Source organism: Tyto alba, unplaced genomic scaffold (assembly GCF_018691265.1).
Source record: "Tyto alba isolate M040663 unplaced genomic scaffold, T.alba_DEE_v4.0 Super-Scaffold_1, whole genome shotgun sequence".
Taxonomy (NCBI): Eukaryota; Metazoa; Chordata; class Aves; order Strigiformes; family Tytonidae; genus Tyto; species Tyto alba.
In genome coordinates, this window is record NW_024881261.1 from 70,074 (window position 1) to 90,646 (window position 20,573).

Consider the following 20,573-nt stretch of genomic DNA (forward strand, 5'->3'; position numbering starts at 1 on the left):
TCAATAGAGTCTGACCCAAAGTCTACAACGCTCTAGAAAACTTGCGAGGACCAAAAGAACAGGGACCATCCTGATGCAGGCAGCAGTGCAGTGACTGTACGTAGGGTACCCCTACAGTTTTAAGGCTTAGCTAACGCCCCCGAGGGTCCTCATTCCTCTGCTACGAGCAATACAGCGGCCGCTCCTGATCCTCCAGTCCCAGGAGAGGAACCGGCAGCGTCCACTTGGCCTTACTGCGGGGCGGGGCGGGGCGGGGCGGGGCGGGGCGGGGCGGGGCGGGGCGGGGCGGGGCGGGGCAATACTCACCGTCCCGGCGCGCCGCGTCACGCCGCTCCCGGCCCGGCCCCGCCCCCAGCGGCGCGGCGCACGTGAGCCGCGGCCCGAGCTCCGGTCCGGCCGGCGGGGGGGCGGAGCCCGCCCGTGTCCCCGCCCGCGCCCGGAGGGGCTTCCCCCGGCGGGCTGCGGAAGGACCGCCCCGGTACAGCCGCGCGCGCGCGGTGTTGGCCGTGGTCCGGCTCCGAGCGGAGCCCATCCTTTCGTTTTGTGGCCGCAGCGCGGCGGCGGCTCCTCTTCAGCTGTAGGGCGCGTGAAGGGACGGTTTTTTGTTTCGCTTGTGGACCGTTTGACTTTGGTTGTTCGCTTTGCCGAAGTAGGCGCTTAGGCGTTTCTTGTGTATTAGCTTTTTTCTCCCGTTACAGCCCGCGTGTGCTCCTCGAGTGCGAGCGCTGCTGACGTGGCCCCTCCGCAGGGCGTTGGAGCCTGGTTGGTGATTTCGGGGCCTCCAAGGAAAGCTGAAACCGTGACAGAGAGAAAGGCAGCCGTGCTCTGGTGTTGGGCAACGTCAGCTCCTGGCTCGCTGCCACTGTCCAGTACCCATGTCGGTAGGACTCAGGCTCTAGCACAGGTGGAGTAAAGCAAAGATAGAGGGAAATACACTTTCCAGGAAAATTTTCAGGTGCGAGGTCCCTCTGATATGAGGCATTAGTGACACAGTGCATGCTGCGCCACGTGGGTCTCATAGGATCTTGTAAGGAAGAGTGCAAGTGTGTTGCAGGATAATGTTTATGTATTCTTATAATAATTGTTTCTTAAGGTATATGGATATACAGAGACACATTGGAAAAGTAAGTTGAGTCAGATGAAGGCTGCAAGCATTGGGAGCACAGTATGTAAAACACCTCTCCTTTTGCTACAAACACTACAGTGGTAAACAGTGGCTAAAGCCTGGCAAACAACTGTAAATGTGTCTCGTACTTATTACCTGAAGAAAATGGAAGCAGCCTAAGGAGCTTAGAAATTTTTAAGGTGACTTCTTTAACTTTTTCTTTGCATTTTATGTATATGCTTAAATTATAGAAGGGGAGAATGACTTCAGAATATTTTGTTTCAGAAATTCACATTCTCACTATTTCTGTTTGCTGGGTGGTGGGGAGGAATCTATGAAGACCGCAAGAAGCGGTACTCCCAAGTGGTACTCTTTCAGACAGCATGAATGAAAACACTCACTGCTATTTATTTACAGCATGACAACAATCTGACAACCCTACAGAGAGATCTTAAGAGCTCAGTGAGCAGCCTAATTCACATTGCTACTAACAATGCGCTTTATTGACTTTTTGTAACTCCGCTCCTAGTTTGTAATCCAAAATTGCATTTTTCACTTTGTGTAAAAACAAACTTACTGCCTCAAAACAGGACACATTGGAAAGATGATTCTAGATAGAATAATGGCAGCAGAGAAATTATGCAGCATTGTCTCAGTCTTTTGACGTGGAGTATAAATACCTCATTCTGTATATCTAACATACCAGTCTGCCTTGTGTGTGACACTGTCATACCGTTGCCTGATACTCAATTGTAACAGAGGCCATTTAAGTTCAGGCAGTGGGGAAAAACATAACATGACAAAATAGGCAGTGCAATAAACTGTCATAGGAAACTGCAGACTCTAAACCCACATCCATGTGGTATAGCATGGCTAGAATTGAACATGTCTTAAAGCAGGCTTGACCAAGTTATGGATAAGGGTCCTCCCAGCTCCATTTCCTGCAATGAGAAAACATCAAAGGAGCCAAATATGCTCTAGAAAATATGACATGTTGGAGGTTAGGGTTATGACAGAGAATTACAATAGTAAGGTAATGTATTCTTATACCACTTCCATCTATTTGCAGCTCTTAGAATAAAAAGAATCTCGGTAGTCACCTAACTGAATTATCTCAATAACGCAGGAAATAGATGCGAGATCCTTTTCATTCAAGCCATATCCTGACACACTTAGCGATATGACATCTGACAAGCTTCTCCAACTAACCCTTTACTCAATTCAGTTACTGTCACCTCTAAATTAAATTCCTGGACTCTACAAGTTGTGAGCATGAGAGGACATGTGACATACCCTACAACTATGTTTTGATAAAAGTTTTGCAAAGATACTAGAAGCACAGTTGACAAGCCATGTCTATCTAAAATCAAAGCTTGTTGCTGTACTGATACCACCAGCCATACATAACACTTGAATGCACTTGTTCAGGCTGGTTTTCATGGGCTGCCCCAGAATCAGAAGCAATGGAAGTAGCAGACACTAGCACGGAATTCTTTCCAAGCTAATAAACCATGCAAACAATCAGAAATATAAATATGTAAAGCTACCACATAATCTGCATGTTTTAGATAGGTCATGGTTTTGGTTTATTCAGGTTATCTCCTTTGATATCCCAACTAATTACAAGTTTTTCTGGTTTAGTTTTTTGTTGTTTTTTTTGTTTGTTTCTTTTGTTTTTTTTTTTTGTTTTTTTCACTGGTCTGTAAGTTTGTCATGAGGCAGAGCAACAAAGTTGCTGTACACAGTATATGTACAAAAACAGGAAACACATTTTGTTAGAACTAGGGCAGATTTTTTTTATTTTCTTGCCCATTATTGTTTCTACCAGAGTACTTGACATTAGATGGCACAGATTATTCCATCTGAAGAATTTAAGATGAATAAAAAATCCTTTGCTAAAAAAATATACTGTTGTCCACCAACTTCAAGGAATGATCAAGCAGATTTCTTTATCCTGTGTGATGCAGTGGGGCAGACTAGTTAATCCAAAGATCACCTTCAACTTCAAAAACAATAAACTTACATTCTGGTCCCAGAGACTGAGCCAGAGGTAAGGTATTGCAATAAGCTTCAGTCTCATAATACATCTACAAATTCTTCCTAAAATAATTGTTTTTTTTTCTTTAGGACTGTTCACAGCCGTCTCTGATGTACCACCTAGAATTTCAATGGCTATCATTATCAGTCTAATTCCTACCTGGAGCCACAAGAGAATGTTTCTTATCTAGGAAAAGCCATATTTGGGCCTGTTTCTTCAAAAAAAATCAGGAACGAAGCTATCTTGACAAATAACTAAAATTCAATTAAATTTCAGAAGATGGGACATTTACAATTACTTTGCTTTGCGTAACACTTTCTAATGTAAACAGTGATTAAAACACAAAAATTTAAATTTAATATCTGTATTTGAAAAGATACAGAAAAATAAGAGTCAAACTGTCACAGAGGCATGGTTGTCATAACAAGGACAGGTTGAAGGTGATTGGCAGACACCTCTACTCATAAAATAACAACTTGGGCCACCTGGGAAGCCTCCAGTATTTTAAATGTTAGTTTCAGGTAGAAAAATCAGGTGCTTCTCCAACAGGAAGATGACTGAATGGATTGAATTTTGCTTCTCTCTCCATACTGCTTGGTTTAGAAAGCACACTTGTTTTCTGGGAACATGGAATATTCATTTTCACATCCTTCTCCTTGTTCCTTATTAACGGACCATCTCTCGATCCTTTCATCTCTCAAGCGTTTCACTGCAGTGAGGTTTGCAGATGGTGCATATGGAGAATAGAGGCATGAGAGGAAACAGGACAGAAGCTAGTCATGTGGCTTAATACAAGAATAGAAGGCACATAGATATCATAGGCACAGTATAAAAACCTGAGGAGAAAAGTCTATGATCTGGATCATATTCTGAATATATCAATTTACTTACTGAACTTTAAGTTCAGGCTCTGTCTATTTGACTTTTCAAAAGCAGAGAATACTAGATATTATTAGAATCAACAAAAAATAGCCAGCCAGATCACTTCTGTAACTTCTTTCCAAATTCAGTGCCGCCTTGAATGGGAAAAAGAAGTCATACGGGAGTTTCCAGTGTACTTGGGGCTGGCCTCGTGGGGGTTCTGGCCATTCCGTCATGTCAGTGAAGGTAACGACAGTTGTCAAAGGTACCATGCTTGTGCTTAGGAACTGTAACAAGAAGGAAAGCACAAAGAGTTTAGTAACCTTAACACAAAAGATCCATCTCTCCTTGATTTGCTAATGGAGACCCACTGTAGATGACTGGCAAGCAAGATGTCTTTAGGATGGTAGGAGTTAATTGTTCCAGATACATATATTTAGTGGAGTATCTCCTTTTTCCCAGAATTGATACTTAACAGGTAAATTGAGGGCACAGGTCTCAGGACAGATCAGTAGCTACTGTACACCGCATATTACAGATCTGCAGAATAGAAGCAGTGACTCAAGACCTGCTAGAGTGAGCCTTCTATTTAGATGAAAGACGTATCAGACAGTTTGTAATAAGAACAGAAGCAAAGATAGCTCTGTCCAATGGACGATTGTCCGCGTGGGTTCGAACCCCACTCCAGAGCATGAGACTCTTAATCTCGGGGTCGTGGGTTCGAGCCCCACGTTGGGCGCCAGAGCGCTTGCTTTGCATGTAAGAGGCGCTGGGTTCAACCCCCAGCATCTCCAGCTTTTTTTCCACCCCTCGCCTCTGCGAATCACGTATTTAAGAATTAAGAGATCCAACATTCAGTACAGAAAACAGTATACACAACACATCAACATCAGAACAAAGAGAAAGCAAAACAAGACCGAAAAGAACTTCCTCACACCCAAATAAAAAAAAATCACATTGAAAAAAATGCTGAGACACAATACAAAACATCCACCCATAGTCCCTTCACCACACCTGGAAAAAAAAAAACAAACAAACTTCCTCACAATTACAACTACAGACATTGCAAAGATCATTCCACTAACAGAGTTCAGTCTGTATTTTGCTCATTACCTCTCCCAATTAATATCCTTATCAAATCGCAACCCTCGGGCCCCACGTTGGGTGCCAAAAAGGCTGTGGTGGTTTAGGCCTGGTTGGCAGCCAACCACAATGCAGCAGCTCTCTCTCCCTTCCCCTCCGGCAATGAGAAGGGACAGAGAGCCAGGCTTGGGGTTCAAGACAGGACTGGGATGGGGAAAAAATTACCCTTTATGATCACGAGCAAAAGGCAGACTCATTAGGGGAAGAAAAAAAAAGAACATACATTTATTACAGACACTAACAACACATAACAGAGTAGGACAGTGAGAAGCATTGCCACATCTTGAGAACACCTTCCCCCCACCCCTCCCTTCTTCCCGGGCTCAGCTCTGCTCCTGATATCTCTATCCTCCCCCAGGGGCACAGGGGCAGGGAATGGGGGGTGCAGTCAGTGCTGCCACTTCCCTTATCTTTGGTGAGGGGAGTGTCTGGAACTTGTTCCTCCTGCTCCATCGTGGTCCCCCTCTCACAGGAGACAGTCCTCCAGAAACTTTCTCCAACATGAATTCCTCCCATGGGCCGCAGCGTTCCCCACACTGCTCCGTCATGGGTCACTAACTTCCTCCGACTGGATTCCCTCCCACGGCTGCAGCCCTTCCCGAGCTGCTCCGGCGTGGGACTCCCCCGCATGCTGCAATCCTCCCAGCGCTGAATTACAGCAGCGGGGCTGCCTTTTCCCACAAGACCCCGGCCTTCTTCAGGCACCAAACCTTGATCAGGCAGGCAGAAGCCACAGGCCATAAATCAATGTCTGCTCCACTGTAGATCTTCATGGGTGGCAGGGGGGGCCACCCTGCCATCTCCCCACAGGATACAGGGGGGTCTCTGCTCCGGCACACCTCCCCCCTCCTTTCTTCCTCCGTTCCTCCACTGACCTTGGTGTTCATGCAGCTGCAGCAACACCTCCTCACAAGTCCGACTGCCCGTCACCACGTCCCTTCTTAAATACGTTATTGCAGAGGTGCAGCTGATGGGCTCAATTTCCCAAACAGAAGTGGAGCTGGGGGAGCTTCGAGAAGCTTCTCGCAGGGGGCCGCCCCTACAGCCCCCTCCCCTGCCACCAAAGAACTCCACCACTCACTCAACCCAGAACAATTTTTTATAAAATTATGTTTTATGTAAGGTAAAATCATCTGGCTCTTTGAACAGGTGACTGCTGCCAGAAACAGACAGGTCTGCCACAAGATTTGATCCTTTCAATAAAATATCAATAAAATAAAGCAGGGACACAACACAACAATGAATTTCCCAGATTTTAGGGTACTGTTTCAGAAAGGAGACAGGTTGGTAAATCAGTTGGTAAAGATGGAACAGGGGACTGAGCTTCTAAGGTGTCAGTTCCTTTCTGTTTCAACAGAATGCTGTAAGACAATACACTCACTCTTTGAGCTATGTGGAGTTTCATGCTTAGATTGGGCTGATTTAAGACCACGCTGATGCCGAAAAAGCAACCTCACTCCCTGCCTTAGCTTCCCAGCTTGCCATACTAACCTCAGGAGAGGAAATCTACCGGCAGCATACCTCCTGTGCTTATATCGGTTTAAGCCAATCTGAGAAATCACCACCTCATTCACTCCCCTGGAAACAATTCAGGGGATTGCCTTTAGAGCAAAGTTGTGCAGAAGGCTTTTGAAAAAGCTCTAAGACAGAATTCATGACTCTTGAGACTCTTGTTGGGGAATTTTTTGTGGTACCTCTCGAGGCAAATTAAAAACACTTCTGTGCTTAAATATGAAAGAAAAAAAATGTAACGAACCATGCACTGGGCAGAGTCCTACAGCAATGTATGGTTCTACATGAAGTCTGCAAAAATGCATCATGAGCAGATTCCTTATATACACTTGCACCAGCACCAATCCCAAGAGCATCAGCATGGGGCACCTCAGCCTGGCTGTGGGTCCATCCCCCAGCCCAGTACTGCTGCCCCAGGGTGGCCCCTGAGCTTCAGCACCAGGGTGTTCCCATTCCAGCATGGCTACAGATAACGCTGAGGCTTTTTTCTGATCACCAAGGGAAACTTCACTTCCTTGCAAGGAATCTCTCTGTCATTCCTGGTTCCAGCCAGTTGAACCCCTTTTTGCCCTCCGTACCAAATCGTTCCTTCATCACAAGTTGCGACTGCTGATCAGTCACAATTAGAATCTCCCCTTCACTCTTGATGGATATAAGCTCTTCTGTCAATGAGTAAACACACAGTAAGCACAATCACCTTAGTCAACAAGAAGCCTCACAATTATTCTGGCTTTGTGTCTGGACCTTCAAAATCTGCCTTAAAATCAGAGAGATCAGTGGGGAAAAAAATCCCATATGCAAACCTTCAACAGCTGAGAGAAGGCAGCCGCAAGTAACTTCCTGTATAGCCCTACACTATTTAAGACTGTCTTGTATTTTCAAGAAGTCCAGATACAACTGTGACCACATATAGTGGATGGGTGTAGCAAATAGAATGCCTTTTCTGGGTTCTGTGTTTTCTGGTCAGTCACTAAGGCAACTCTCCAGTGACACAGCGCAGTCTAAAGGAAAAGGTTTTCTCTAAAGAATGGATAAGTTCTCAGATATTGAATCTGTAGGTTAAAACTTGGAAATTACATAATTTAAAAGTAAAGCAATACATTGGTGATCTCACTGGTATGCTTACAAATGGCTGTAATTCTTAACTGCTAGGTGTGGTACTGACTGGTACCGTTGCTAAAATATCTTTACTAACAATCATAATTTGTGGATTGCCATTGCATCCAGACCACTGCTAAAGTTCAGTAAATCTCAGCCCAGTAATAACAAGACCATTTGATTCCATGGTTCTTAGATAACCTGTGAATCCCATTTAATTACCTTTGTGTATGAGGGAGGGGGTTTAAATTCCATACCTTCAGGGGGTGACACTGATAAAAGTACCGTGCACCCAGTATTTGAGCTTGTGGGTTAGACAGGAGGCCCACATTAGTCCACAATATCTGTATCTCCAGGGTCACAGGAACCATGCAACAGGAAGTGCAATTCACAGCCTGAAAATAAAATATACCCCAAACATCTTAATATAGTATTTTAAAGGTGAAAAAGGACCATTATAGTCAAAGTCTAGTAGTTTGGATAGTCACAGAACCTGAATGATCTACTTCAGCACTAACCCCATAACTTCCAGTCAGGTCAACCACCCGTTTTAATGATACATCCATTTCATTGTCATCTCATTTCCAAACAGAATTTGTCTCAGCTCTACCATTTGGATTTTGCATTCTATTAGGCCATCTCCTGACAGATTAGTATCTATTAAAATAGAATTTCTCTCCTCCATAAGTACTTGAATAGCAAATTTTAACCTTATTCGGTAATATACAACTATCCCAGTAAACTGGAAAATCAGAAAGGATGATAATAGTAAAAACATAAAATTAATAGGAATTAAGCAGGTAGTATTAGTTCTAGAAGGCTGTCAGAAAACCAAGTAATACAACACTGGATTCAGTATTAAACTCCTTGTTGCCATTCAGCTAGCAGGAACAGGATTCAAGAGACATTAAAGCTGTCAGGTTTTTGTTTTTGTTTTTTGTTTGGTTTGTTTTGGGTTGTTTTTTTTTTGTTGTTGTTGTTGTTTAGTAAGTATCCTAATAATATGAACCATAATAAGAATGACTGCTTATAGGCATTAAGACCCCTGAGAGTCAGTGTATCATCACATAAAGAAAGGCCAGATGAACAAGCTGTTTATTTTTTTCCAATACTCATGCTTCCCTAAGGCAATACAAAGATATAAAAGGAAAAATATTCACAGCTGGTCTTTTTGCATTCATATTACCTGCACACTGCAGTTCCGAATCAGAATGGTTGTCCACTCTTCCGCCTGGATTGAGTGAGCACTGCCAGTTATAGCAAGGTCCTCTGCTCTGTTCATCCCCTGAAGAGCCTTGTATAACTTCTGCTGGATGTAACTACAGTTACTTTCTTCCTGTATTGGGGATAGGCTGGAAATAAGAAAATAACAGCTTTGACAAAGTGATTTCCAAGACAGAAAAAACCTGCTATTAGCATCCTTCCTTTATAATGAATATTTCTTCTGCTCTTATGAGTCAACAGAATCATTACAGAAGTACTGGTATTAAATGAATGCAGTCTCAATCCTCTCTGCAGTGAGAAGGGAGATGAAAAGTATGGCAGGGTAATGCGTGATAAGGAAAAGAGTCAGCTCTTTAGCTATCTTGTCACATCAGTGGTTGTATAACTGCCCTGTCACCAACAAAAGAATGATGCAAGTCATCAAAACAATCACTTTCTAAGGTTCCATTACAATTCACTCCTCAAATACAAACTCTTGTCCAAGACACGTTGCCAGACTACAACCTCAAAATATCCCAGAAGACTTTCACAATGTTCAGATTGTTCTAGAGGTCCACCATCTCTATGACATTCAATTCACTTAGGAGTATACGAAAGATCCGTAGAGACCCATTGGTGGCCTTGGGGATGGATGTAGGCTCCACAGCAGTGTGTTGAGAGACTATGGAAAAATGTGTTAAGTGAGTCCACACCTTCCAAACGTGTCAGGAGGGGTGAGTGCAGAGTGTGTTGTTACCTGAGCTTGCAGCCTGTCCTCATATTTCTTCCAAATTGTACTGTGTGTCTGAGGAACTGTGAACAAGTTCCATCACCTTCACTCCATAAAATACTCATCTGACAGACTGCATGTCAAGAAACCAAAAGCATAAACAGACAGTATAGGACACCCAACCTGTACTTAATCCTCTCACCCCACACTCCTCCTTATCCCTATCACAGGACTACAATTCAATCATGACCAAAAGGCCTGCTAATGGCTGCAACATAATACTGAGGTATGCCCTCACAAGTAAAGGTAGAATGACAAAAGTCCAGACAGTAGAGTACCAGAAGTCAATAAACCCACTGATAAAACTTGATAGCAGAAAAAAAAGATACATGCTGCATGGCACCACTGTTTGCAATCAACAATGGTGCTCCAGTAATATAGCCAGGGTTTCCACTTCTGGGCAACATATGAGAAAGAGTCCTGGTCTACAAAGAGAAAAAGGGAAGGAAGAAAGAAAGCAAGAGGAAAACATCATTACCCGTGAAATTCATTCATCTCAGAAAATCAAATTCACATTCTCAAAAATGTAAATGTAACCCGGTTTTTGAATGACTGAATATTATACACTACTAAAACCTCCATTATTTCTTTCCAAATCCTCTTTCTTACCTGGCAAGTTCATCTACAGTCCAGGAAGTGAAAAACTAAATATCAGTACCCTGAAATGTAGATACTACCCGGGCAGTTCTTGAGACAATTAATTCCTATTGCTCAGCATTTGTCTCTAAGGAAGTAAATATATCATTCTGGGCAATTCTACAGATGATCTGCAGAACAAACCCTGCCTTGACCCTGATTCCAAGTGGCAGATTCCACTTCTAAATTGTTTTATAGGGAGAGCCTCTGGGGATAATTTCAGCAATCCCTGAGGTCACCGCTTACTCCACTTTACATTGCCTCTATGTGACAAGGTTTATATGAACTTCAACACGCACTAGTATTTCCCAGATCTCCACCTCCTCTGAAGTAACTCTTTTTCACACCGCACTGTCAAAGTTAAATAAGCATCTGGAATAAACTCAGCAACCTTGTTCACAAACACTGGACACCTCAAATACAGCACCAGCTCCAACCCTTTCCTTCACAAGACCATGCTGGTGACCCTGATTTCGTCCTTTCCCTATCTCCTCACCTACCCAACCCCCCACCCCAAACCAAACCAAATGAAAACAGCAAAAAATAGTCGGATAAAAATAATCAGCCCTTTCAAATTTGTACAGTGCAAGACTGCATGCTTGCACTGAGCCTGAATATTAACACAGTTTACTTGAGACCAGAGCAGTGTCCCCTCCTTCCTTCAACCACCTGCTGCATCCCAGGGTTCTCCTACTACCATACCACAGCGACAATGCTCTAATCTTTTCACATCTCTTCTGTGCAAAACTGGGTCACAAACTACAAACTTGATAAGAGCCCAGGGAGGATGGGGTCACTGACCCAGAAGCGCAAAGTAAAGTGCTGTTGCAGAGACGATCCTGAATTCCCAGAGATGTTGTTCACTTTGAATCGGACAGAAACACTCTGAATCCCATGTGTGCCACTGAATTCTATCTCATAGATCACCTGAAAGTCCAAATCAGAGAACCAGAGGCAGAGTCAGGTAATAGGGCAATGACTTTAAGCTAGTGTTGAGCTGCCCATAGGAAAGAAGATTCAGATACCTCAGAAACAACGTTGTTACATGTGTTGTCTTTCATGTGGGGAGCCCCAGGCGGTGCAACTGCAGTGACCTTTACCTGGAGACAGTAAACATATCAGCAGTTACCAGCTGTTTAAAAGGAATGTCCCTGTCTTACTCTTTTTCCACTGCTTTTCCATCCAAGTCAGATTTACCTTCCTGATGTAGCTGTGATCTGTGGACACATCACCTTGCTCCAGATGCCCGATTTTTTCTAAGAGAAGAAGCTACCTCCCTGACTCTAGCCCTATCTATGCCCATTAATTTCAATGTACATCTTTCCTTATATCTCTATTTTTTTTCTATAAGGTCACATTTTTGCCCAAAAAATCTTGTCTTGGGCACAGAACGTTCCCATTCTCCCAAGCTCCCAACCCATTGGCATTACTGTGAATGCCTAAGATTCCAGGGTAAGTTTTATTTCATAAGCAGAAATTATTTTCACTGGCAATGGAGACTGACCTTCATGGACTGCACAATGGTGTCATTAATTGGGACCTGGGGAAAACAAACAAACCAACATACAACACCAAAAAAACAACCAATTTTCTCGGTTTGCAAGTGCCTAAAGTCATGAAACAATCACTAAATAGAGACTACTTATTCTATCGACAAGAATCACATTTATTCCAGATGCGCAAAACTTGGCATCAATTTGTGATCTAGAAATCACAGACGTAAACGACAGAAAGCATTTTTAGAACATCAGAAGACAAGTTTTATTCTTGACCCTGCCAATGACCTGCAGAACGCAGATACTTTAAAGCATCAGCACCTTTGATCCGTTCCTGGAGCTCCCCCCTCTGGAAGCGTGGGGTCATAGAATCACAGAATGGTTTGTGTCAGAAGGGACCCAAAAGATCATCTGGTTCCCACCCCCTTCCATGGGCAGGGACACCTTCCACTAGACCAGGTTGCTTAAAGCCCCATCCAAACTGTCCATCCAATCAAGTAATCAATTACTTCAGCTTCTATTTAAGGAAAAATTAAATTTTGTCCACAGTGACAAAAAAAAAAAAGCCCTGAAAACGTCAATTAAATTTGATCAATAGAAGACTATCTACTACAGTTATGTAGATTTAGATTTCCAGTATAAGGGTAAACTGAGTCATTCGCTTTAATAAGGTGTTAATATTTACACTGACATTTTATCTTGGGACAGCAGAGAAACTCAAGAAGACGAGAGGAGATATTTCCATGTTAACATTCAGTAAGACCAGCATGATGAGCCCTGAACAATAGATCAGTTATTTGAAAATTATTGTCAGAATAAATAATGGAGAAATTGATATGGTATTCAATCTATGAGTGCAAATAAAGTTAACAATCATAATGGGCCTTCAATATGATTTTAGAAATAACATACTGTGCAAAACAAATCCCCATTCTTTACTAAAACCATGCATTGCTTGGCTGATCAAGTTGATGGAACAGATGGAAACACTTTGATAAACAGTCTGTTTGAAGTGTGAGACAGTTCTAGTTAAACCATTAAAACTACGAAGTACCTGTTAAATGCATTAAGAATTTGCTAATAACTGAAGTTTACTGGAAAGTAGTTTGAATTGAGATATTATCACCAATCGTGACATTTTTAACAGGATTTTCAGCAAGAAGGCCTTAGAAACTGCGAGATCAGGGATGACACACCAGATGACCTTTAGTTTTCCAGTTAGCTGAAGTTGCAGTGGAAGGGAATGAAAAGTCAAGCAAATAAGATGATGAGCAAAAGGAAGAAATATGACCTGCACCTTTAGCACAGTGAAGTCACGGTAGTAGGAGGCAGCATCTAGGGCAGGGTCAGTAATGCAGCTCTTGCTCAAGTTGGCAAAAATCCGAGTACAGCTTGTGCTTTTACTGTCCAGGAAGCCTGAGTTAAGACATGACAACAGATAAAACAGAAGCAAACCACCCTAAGAAATTCTTCCCCCTTTACTAACCAGCAGGATTTCCGTCAACACAAAGTCCACTGGTTCCCATTTTTACTGGCTGTCTAAGCGTGCTCAGTACAGATGTTGAATCAAAGTAGATTAGGATTGGATCTCCAGCCTGAAAAGACAATTTGGAGAAATCACAAAGTGACTGTGGAACACCAAGTCCAAGAGCAAGGTGATGACATCATCAGGGCACAGAGGCAAATTTATTCTTCTCCTCAGTGTACACCCAGTTTTATCTAAAGGGTTGTCCAAACATTTAAATACAAGAAAACTAATCAGAAACTTTTTACACAATAAGGAACTAAAGGAACTGAGAGATAACATGGCTTATAGGTAGAAAAATAAGAATCTTTAGATCTCCTTACAGACAGCTTTAGTAAAAGTGTATCTGCAAACCGATTGCTATTTTCTTTCAGCTCACCCGGTAAAAGGCAGAGAATGATGACTGGACTTCTGATGGTGCTAAGAAAGAGTGTCTGCCATACTTCTCTAAGAACTTCAAAAAATCAGACCCTTTGATATCCTGTGGCTGTTGGAAATAGTTCAGCTTTGCTAAAGGTTGGAAAAAAAAAAAAAAATTCCACCAATATCAAATTACTGGAAAAGATAGATTTAAGAAAAAGTAAATATTGTGCCCATATTTTTCAAAGGAACAACTCCAGTAATCATAAGGTAGATAGTGCCATATATTAATTAATCCATAGTAACACTGCTAACAGGCTAATATGAGCTATGAACAGGATTATATGATGAGTACTATTTTGTACTGTTTTATGAGAAACAGGTGTTGATACACATAAGTGACTTTCTAAAAAGCATGAAAACTGCTTAAGACAACTATCTTAGTATGTGCTCTAATTTCTGTAAAATGCCCAAATTAGGCACACATGACATTTTAATGACAAAACACAACAATATGTGAGTTCACTAAAAGCAACATTTAATAGATTCAATATAATTAAGGTTGGTAAAACTCTAAGTACGAATAGAACAGGCATTCTAAAAACCCCAGACTTTCTATTGGTATCCTGTGGTAATGCCCTCCTGACCCAGTGGCATTCAGTATGGTTATAATGTTACAGGGTATTAAATTATTACTGCTAAAACAGTAAGTCATAAAACAGCAAATTACTGAGGACATATCCTGTAGACTCATGCTAATGGACTTGTTCAAACAAACTTTTTAATACAACCAAATAAAACATCTTACAAGGTTTGAGGACTACAGATCATACCAACAACAGAAGTGAGTGACAGTATCCTTCATTACAAAAAATTTTTTTTTTTTAGATGTAAAAATTTAAAATTTTTTACTGAAAAAATTTAGGTAGTCTAGTAGGTTTTTTTTTTTTGGGGGGGGGGGGCAGGGTAGGGGGGGGAAGAAAAAAACAAAGTTAAGCTCTCAATGTAATTCTGCTGTTTGAGGGCAGAGCAAATCCTCAGACGTACAGAGCAGCAGGCAGAAATAAAAGTTTTTATATCTGATTACAGCATTAGTCAAGCAGTCATTTAAATCTTTTAAGGAGATAAAGGACAAAGGAATATTAAGCTCCTGCAAGGTTCACAAAAATAGGTGCACAGAGCAGCTTTCCTAGTATTCACTTGAAGGTATAATCATTAGACTGAAGAAGAGTAGTTGTGCTACTCAGAATTATTTCTTTTCTTTGGAATGCAGTTCTTTATGTACTTTTCTATTATCAAAGCTGAATACTTGCTAGCGCAGATTAACAAAATTACATAATGCAAAATATACCTGAAAACTGAAAGAAAAGGCCTTCTGCAGCAAAACTTAAAATATCCAAACTGCTTAAGTTTTCAGAGAAAACATAGAAATTGTTCATTGTATAGTTTGCTCAGCGAAGCATGCTAGCTACTAAAGGCTATTTAGTCTTGTAGAAAAAAGCAAAAAAGAACTTCAGACAATTTAATTTGTCTGAAATCGGATAAACTTCAAAAAACCAGGAGTCGGACTCATGGATAATGATTCCTGTAACCTTAAAATGCACTCATATTCGTTCTTCCACTGATTTAGAAGCAGAAATATCAGCAATATTCTCCTAACGCCTGCAAAGACTAAAGATAAAGTTGTTATCTTGAGGAACTAGTATGTGAAACAGGAATGTTTTTTAAAGTACTTTAAGAATTTTGAAAATACCCAGTATTTCCAACTGTCCCTGAGAACTGCTATCCTATCTTCCTCTTAATGAATTAGTTGTTAGTTGCATCAGCTAGACTGCCTGATCCAGCCACATACATGATCATTACACAGAAGGAACCGTTAGGGATGTAGTGAGCAGTCACAGTGCTCCATTTAGTATCAATACAGTCTAAAATCAGTTTAAGACATGTGTGAAACTCCACCCTTAGCATAAGACAGTGAAAAGGCAGTACTGGGAAAAACTGCAAAAGGAAGAAAGGGCCACAGAGGGCACAAAAGAAAGATAAGATTGAGTGTGATGAGCTATGGAGGTTAGAGGAATGCCAAGTTGTGAACAGCTGTCAGATGCAGAACAGCAGTATGAAAAAGTAGAAAAATAAAGCAATTGGAGGATGGCAACTGTCCAAAAATCAGTCAAGAAAGATGACTGGGTGAAGAAAAGGAAGTTTTACACTTCAGGAAAGACAGTTGAAATAGAGTACTGCAGTCAAGAAAGAATGAGAACAGTCATGGAAAGAGCCATTACTGACAGGCAGAGGAAGAAAAAAACCTGCATCTTTTAGAGGTATCATAAAGAAGCATTAGTGAAACTTGAACATTACACTGGTATCTGCTAACAGTGGTTTCAATACAGAGAAGCCAACTTGTGCATCACAATCTCTCTGTTACTGGCCACATTAATTCATTAGGTTCAGAGCCTGCTCCCACTTGCCCTTTTCCAGGAGGCCCTCTAGAGCAGGTTTGATTATATTTCCCAGCAGTGGTAACTCATGTCATCATCCATCCTGGAAGGGCTCCTTCCACAACTGGTTAACAAGAACACATGTGTTTCTATATTTCCTTAGGGAAAGCCAAAGGAGAGAAGGCTGTTCCTACCATAAAACTTTATCATCCTTCAGGTGATCCCAAGTAAAGTCTTTTACAAATGTTTTTCCAACAACAAACACAGAAAAGGAAAAGGCCATGTGAGCAGTGAATTCTGTTGTTCCCAGGTGTGCTACACATAACATACATGTGCAAACATCTAAGGTTTGTTCAGTGGGACTAATCATGTGAAAGATATGGAGCCCAAATTTTACATGGCCAGAAAAATCTGGTGCCATCAATCTGGACACAGATCATCCTTCCTTTGATAAGATCACAAATTCAGTGTCCTTCTGATCCTATTTCTATGATACTATGCGTGTTGTGGGAAAAGGATAAAATTTAGCTACTTCCAAGCTACAGGCTGGAATACTCAGGAACCTGACGGCACTTTCAGCTGTGGTTAATCCCTCATCAAAATTAATCTTTACTCTGAGACCTAATGAAAATGGGAATGGGTGAAGTTCTAGCACTGCTACCTATCATAATATGTACTATGAGGCTCTCGCTGTGTTTTCTCTTCCCTGTCTGCAAAACATTCAGGCAACATATGTGAAGAGCTGAAAACAGAACTAGAATATAGGAAGCTGACACTGTTTTGACTAGTTGTTGGACCAGTTAACCTCCTGAACCACCCTCAACCTAAAATAATCTATGATTTAAGCCAGAAGTAGATGGGACTATAGGTCAAAACTCCCAGGCAAAAGACTCAAAAGAGAAAATGGTAAGTGCTCAAATGTGAGACCCTAGTAAATTGCAATAAGTGCCAGAGAGTTGAATATCAAAGCAGTCAAATGAAGTACAATGTGGAAAGCAGAAGGAAAAAAAACTGTTAATGGCATACGTTACAAGGGTATATGATTACTAGAGAAAAATCTTTCCCAGCAGAGAATTACGCATGAAAATAAGCATATGAAACAAAGAATCCAAGATATGATAAAAAAATCACTTTCTGAAAATTATAATAGTGGTATATTTTAAACATCAATCCTTATTTGCTGCTCTAAGTGTAGCAAGCTAAGTAAGGTATCTCAGATACAGAAGCAATTGATAGAGGCTGATTTGTGTTTAGCCAGAGACCCTACCTTTAAACTGAGTACAATATTATTTTTTCCATTTGTCTTTGATGATCAGACCCTGACTCACTATCGTCTCTCTGGAACTGTAACAGACAAATTACTTAGCAAATATTATAATATGCAAGTTTAAAAAAAATTCTCTAAGCAGAGGCAATCTGTGAATTAAATGTGTGGAAAGAAAGGGTACTTACAATCATTCAGCTGCACACAGAACAGCAGATCGTATCCACCAGGGACAGCAACAGTGTCAGTAGGATAAGGAGTGTTACTTCTGAACACAAGTGAGTTTTCCACACACACTTGCCTCACAGACCTGCGAAGACAAGCCGCGCTCCCCCACACCCCGCCCCAGCAAACCGTTAAAGAAAATATTCTTGCATAACTTCATATTTTACATTATTAAATGGCAGCAACAGAACACAGTATTACTTTTCAGCAGCTTACATGAGTTATTGCAAATTTGCATTGATAATCAGCTACAGAAAGCCTCTCAGCACTGTAGTAGCTGTGGATACTCTCTATATTTAGAGATCACTCTGAAATTCCCTGGAACAAAAAGTAGTAAAATTCAGTGTCTACGTTTACTGCTTCTCTTCATCCTTCTCACAACTGCAACCTGCAAAGACAGGGTTCACCCACAGATTTTACTCTCCAAATAGCTGAAACTGTCTTCCTCGCTGACAGCATCTTGCAGTCTGCAATTGCTTTACTGTCTCCCAAATGTACATTAAAGTTCTTTTTTTTCCCTAAAATAAGACTTCCTAGCTCCCACTGCCAATACTCGCCGTGTAACCAAGCCCTGCCTTACCCAGGCCATTAAAACGTTGGCCTTGGGAAGCCGTTCCAAGCCCTCGACTCAGAATCGAGCTGTCCCCCGTGCCCGAGAGGCGCGGAAGACGAGACAGCGAAACTAACGCGGCTGAACGGCGGCTGCTGCTGGGTGACCGGTCCCCGCCTCTCGGCCCGCCTCGGCCCACGCGTGGCAGCGCCGGGCGCGCGTCCCCTGCCCACCTGCTGCCGCCGGAGCGGCGGGACGAGCCGACGGCCCCGGGATGGCGCAGGCCGCGGGCGCCGGGCGGCCAGAGGCGGGCGGGGGAGCGGCCGGCGGCGGGGCGGTGGCTCACGGCGCGGGCTGCCCGCGGGGCACGGCGGCGGAGGGGAGGAGGCCAGGCCGCTCCCTCGCTCCGAGGAGCGGCCCCTGCGACGAGCTCTGCGGCGACGGTTGTGTGCGGGGCGCGGGGGCTGCAGGCGGCCAGCCACGCCAACAACAGGACCGGCAGCGCCCCGCAGGCCCCGCGCATGGCGCCGCCTCGTCACTAGGGAACGCGGCCCGCCGCCGCGCCGGACGACGGGAAAGCGAGGCGCCCCCTCGGCCCGCCCCCTCGGCCCGCCCCCTCGACCCGCCCCCTCGGCCCGCCCCCTGTGCCCGCCCCTGTGCCCGCCCCTGCGCCCGCCCCCTCGGCCCGCCCCCTGTGCCCGCCCCCTGTGCCCGCCCCCTGTGCCCGCCCCCTCGGCCCGCCCCCTGTGCCCGCCCCCTCGGCCCGCCCCCTGTGCCCGCCCCCTGTGCCCGCCCATGGGCCCGCCCCCTGTGCCCGCCCCCTCGGCCCGCCCCCTCGGCCCGCCCCCTGTGCCCGCCCCTGCGCCCGCCCCCTGCGCCCGCCCCCTGCGCCCGCCTCCGGGCTGCCGGCCTGGCCGGGCCCCGCTCCGCCCGTTCCGCGCGGCTCCTCGGCGCCTGCTGGAAACCCTGAGAGCCGGTCCGCGCTGCGGGGACCCTGCGCGGGAGGAGCGTGGGCGGCGCGGCCCCACGGAGACGGTGGTCGTCCTGCCGAGCGGCTGGCTTCCTGCCTCTCAGCTGAGACGGGCGAGGCCCCAGGTACTAGTCGTCATCATCATCATCGTCATCGTCGTTGTCAAGAAGCCCCGGAGACTCAATTTTTCTCTCTCCTCTTTTTTTGTTATAGAAAGGTTGACAATTAAATAAGCTCACAATCACATTGTACCAGTCGGTACTAATGTTGCCGTCGATCCCGCTGGGTTGAGGATTTGCCCTACAAAATCCCGTGATTTGTAGCAGGTGTTCAAAGCCGAGAATAAGCCCTTCACCGTAGCTGCAGTGAAAGCACTGGCGAAGGTGCTTCGTTTCAAAGGGTGGGGGGGAGCAAGATGGCTTGTCCTGAGCTTTCTGTCCCGGCGCCTTAGTAGTCCGCTGTCTTGCAGCGTGTCTTCTGAACGATGGCAGGTTGACTCTTCGGGATTCCAGGCAGCTCTGGATACTGCATCTGTCTCCAGGGGCACTGCGCTTGAAAGCACGTGCTTTTTCTTAGCATACTAGCTCACAGTAGTACAGCATGGAGCTGTCTCTATGCAAACTCATCCCAGCAAAGGATGTGGAGAAGCAACAATGTAAAGAGGTATGTATTAGGAAGCAAGCAATTAAATGGCATGGCCCTCTAATGCTAAGCAGACGCACATACATCTTCAAAAGTTAAAAGCCATGCTTACTCTATACTTAATGTTTTAAATATGTTATTTCATAGCAAATCTTGGTATGTTATTTCTCTGATAGAATTAAATATTCTGCTATAGTTACATAGTGCTTAATTTGTTGGGCTTTGCTTTTCTAAGGTAGCATGTTTAAAAGTTAATTTCAGATAACTGTAGATACTGTATGTTAAAAGATACTGGAAATTATCAAATGTTAATTATTCCTATTGTGACATAATGATTGACTTAGAGGAGCTGTGTGGAACATTCAACATGAGATACCCGTTCTGCTATCATTTACATCAAATAAATTGAGTAAGTCACTAAGTAATCTCTTTTACATTATATTACAGTGCATCGTTTGGTCCACAAAACTGTCTAGAGAGAAACACTGTGTTTCAGTAATTCTAGACTTTTTATTATAAACATTTCCATATGGTGGTTCAGATGGAAAAAGAGTCTTCATTTTGACATCACGAAAATTCTTCTCCCACAAATGCCAGAGCTTAGTTAAAACCACACACAGCTAATTCCTGCCAGAGTTTGGCTCGTATAGTTACAATTTTTAGTTTATAATATTTTTGCAGGGATTTCTGTGAGGTTCTTTTCCATGCAATACTTAG

The 20,573-nt window shown here is 43.4% G+C and overlaps 1 protein-coding gene across 3 annotated transcripts; it reads right to left on the reverse strand.

The window, feature by feature from the left end:
- Positions 1 to 2,875: 2,875 nt before the first annotated feature.
- Positions 2,876 to 18,852, reverse strand: TCTN3 (tectonic family member 3). 3 transcript variants are annotated; one of them, XM_042787693.1, is made up of 13 exons: positions 18,478 to 18,851; positions 17,658 to 17,779; positions 13,787 to 13,917; positions 13,369 to 13,477; positions 13,180 to 13,298; positions 11,891 to 11,926; positions 11,412 to 11,486; positions 11,188 to 11,313; positions 10,080 to 10,175; positions 9,718 to 9,815; positions 8,944 to 9,109; positions 8,015 to 8,152; positions 2,876 to 4,291 (listed from the first exon to the last, which is right to left on the reverse strand). In XM_042787693.1, the coding sequence occupies exons 1-13, from the start codon at positions 18,765 to 18,767 to the stop codon at positions 4,070 to 4,072; spliced, it is 1,728 nt and encodes a 575-aa protein (XP_042643627.1). In that variant the 5' UTR covers positions 18,768 to 18,851; the 3' UTR covers positions 2,876 to 4,069. The 3 variants fall into 3 exon arrangements, with proteins under 3 accessions (XP_042643627.1, XP_042643633.1, XP_042643640.1); XM_042787699.1 differs by lacking the exon at positions 11,891 to 11,926 and having other exon boundaries at positions 18,478 to 18,852; XM_042787706.1 differs by lacking the exon at positions 11,188 to 11,313 and having other exon boundaries at positions 18,478 to 18,852.
- Between the last annotated feature and the right edge of the window lie 1,721 nt (positions 18,853 to 20,573).

Coding starts and splice junctions, on each gene's coding strand:
- TCTN3 (XM_042787693.1), bottom strand. CDS start 18,767: ATGCGCGGGGCCTGCGGGGCGCTGCCGGTCCTGTTGTTGGCGTGGCTG. Junction 10,176..11,187: donor ACTTTACTTTGCGCTTCTGG/GTCAGTGACCCC, acceptor TTCTCTTTGTAG/ACCAGGACTCTTTCTCATAT. Junction 4,292..8,014: donor ATCAGTGTCACCCCCTGAAG/GTATGGAATTTA, acceptor TTCTTGTTACAG/TTCCTAAGCACAAGCATGGT.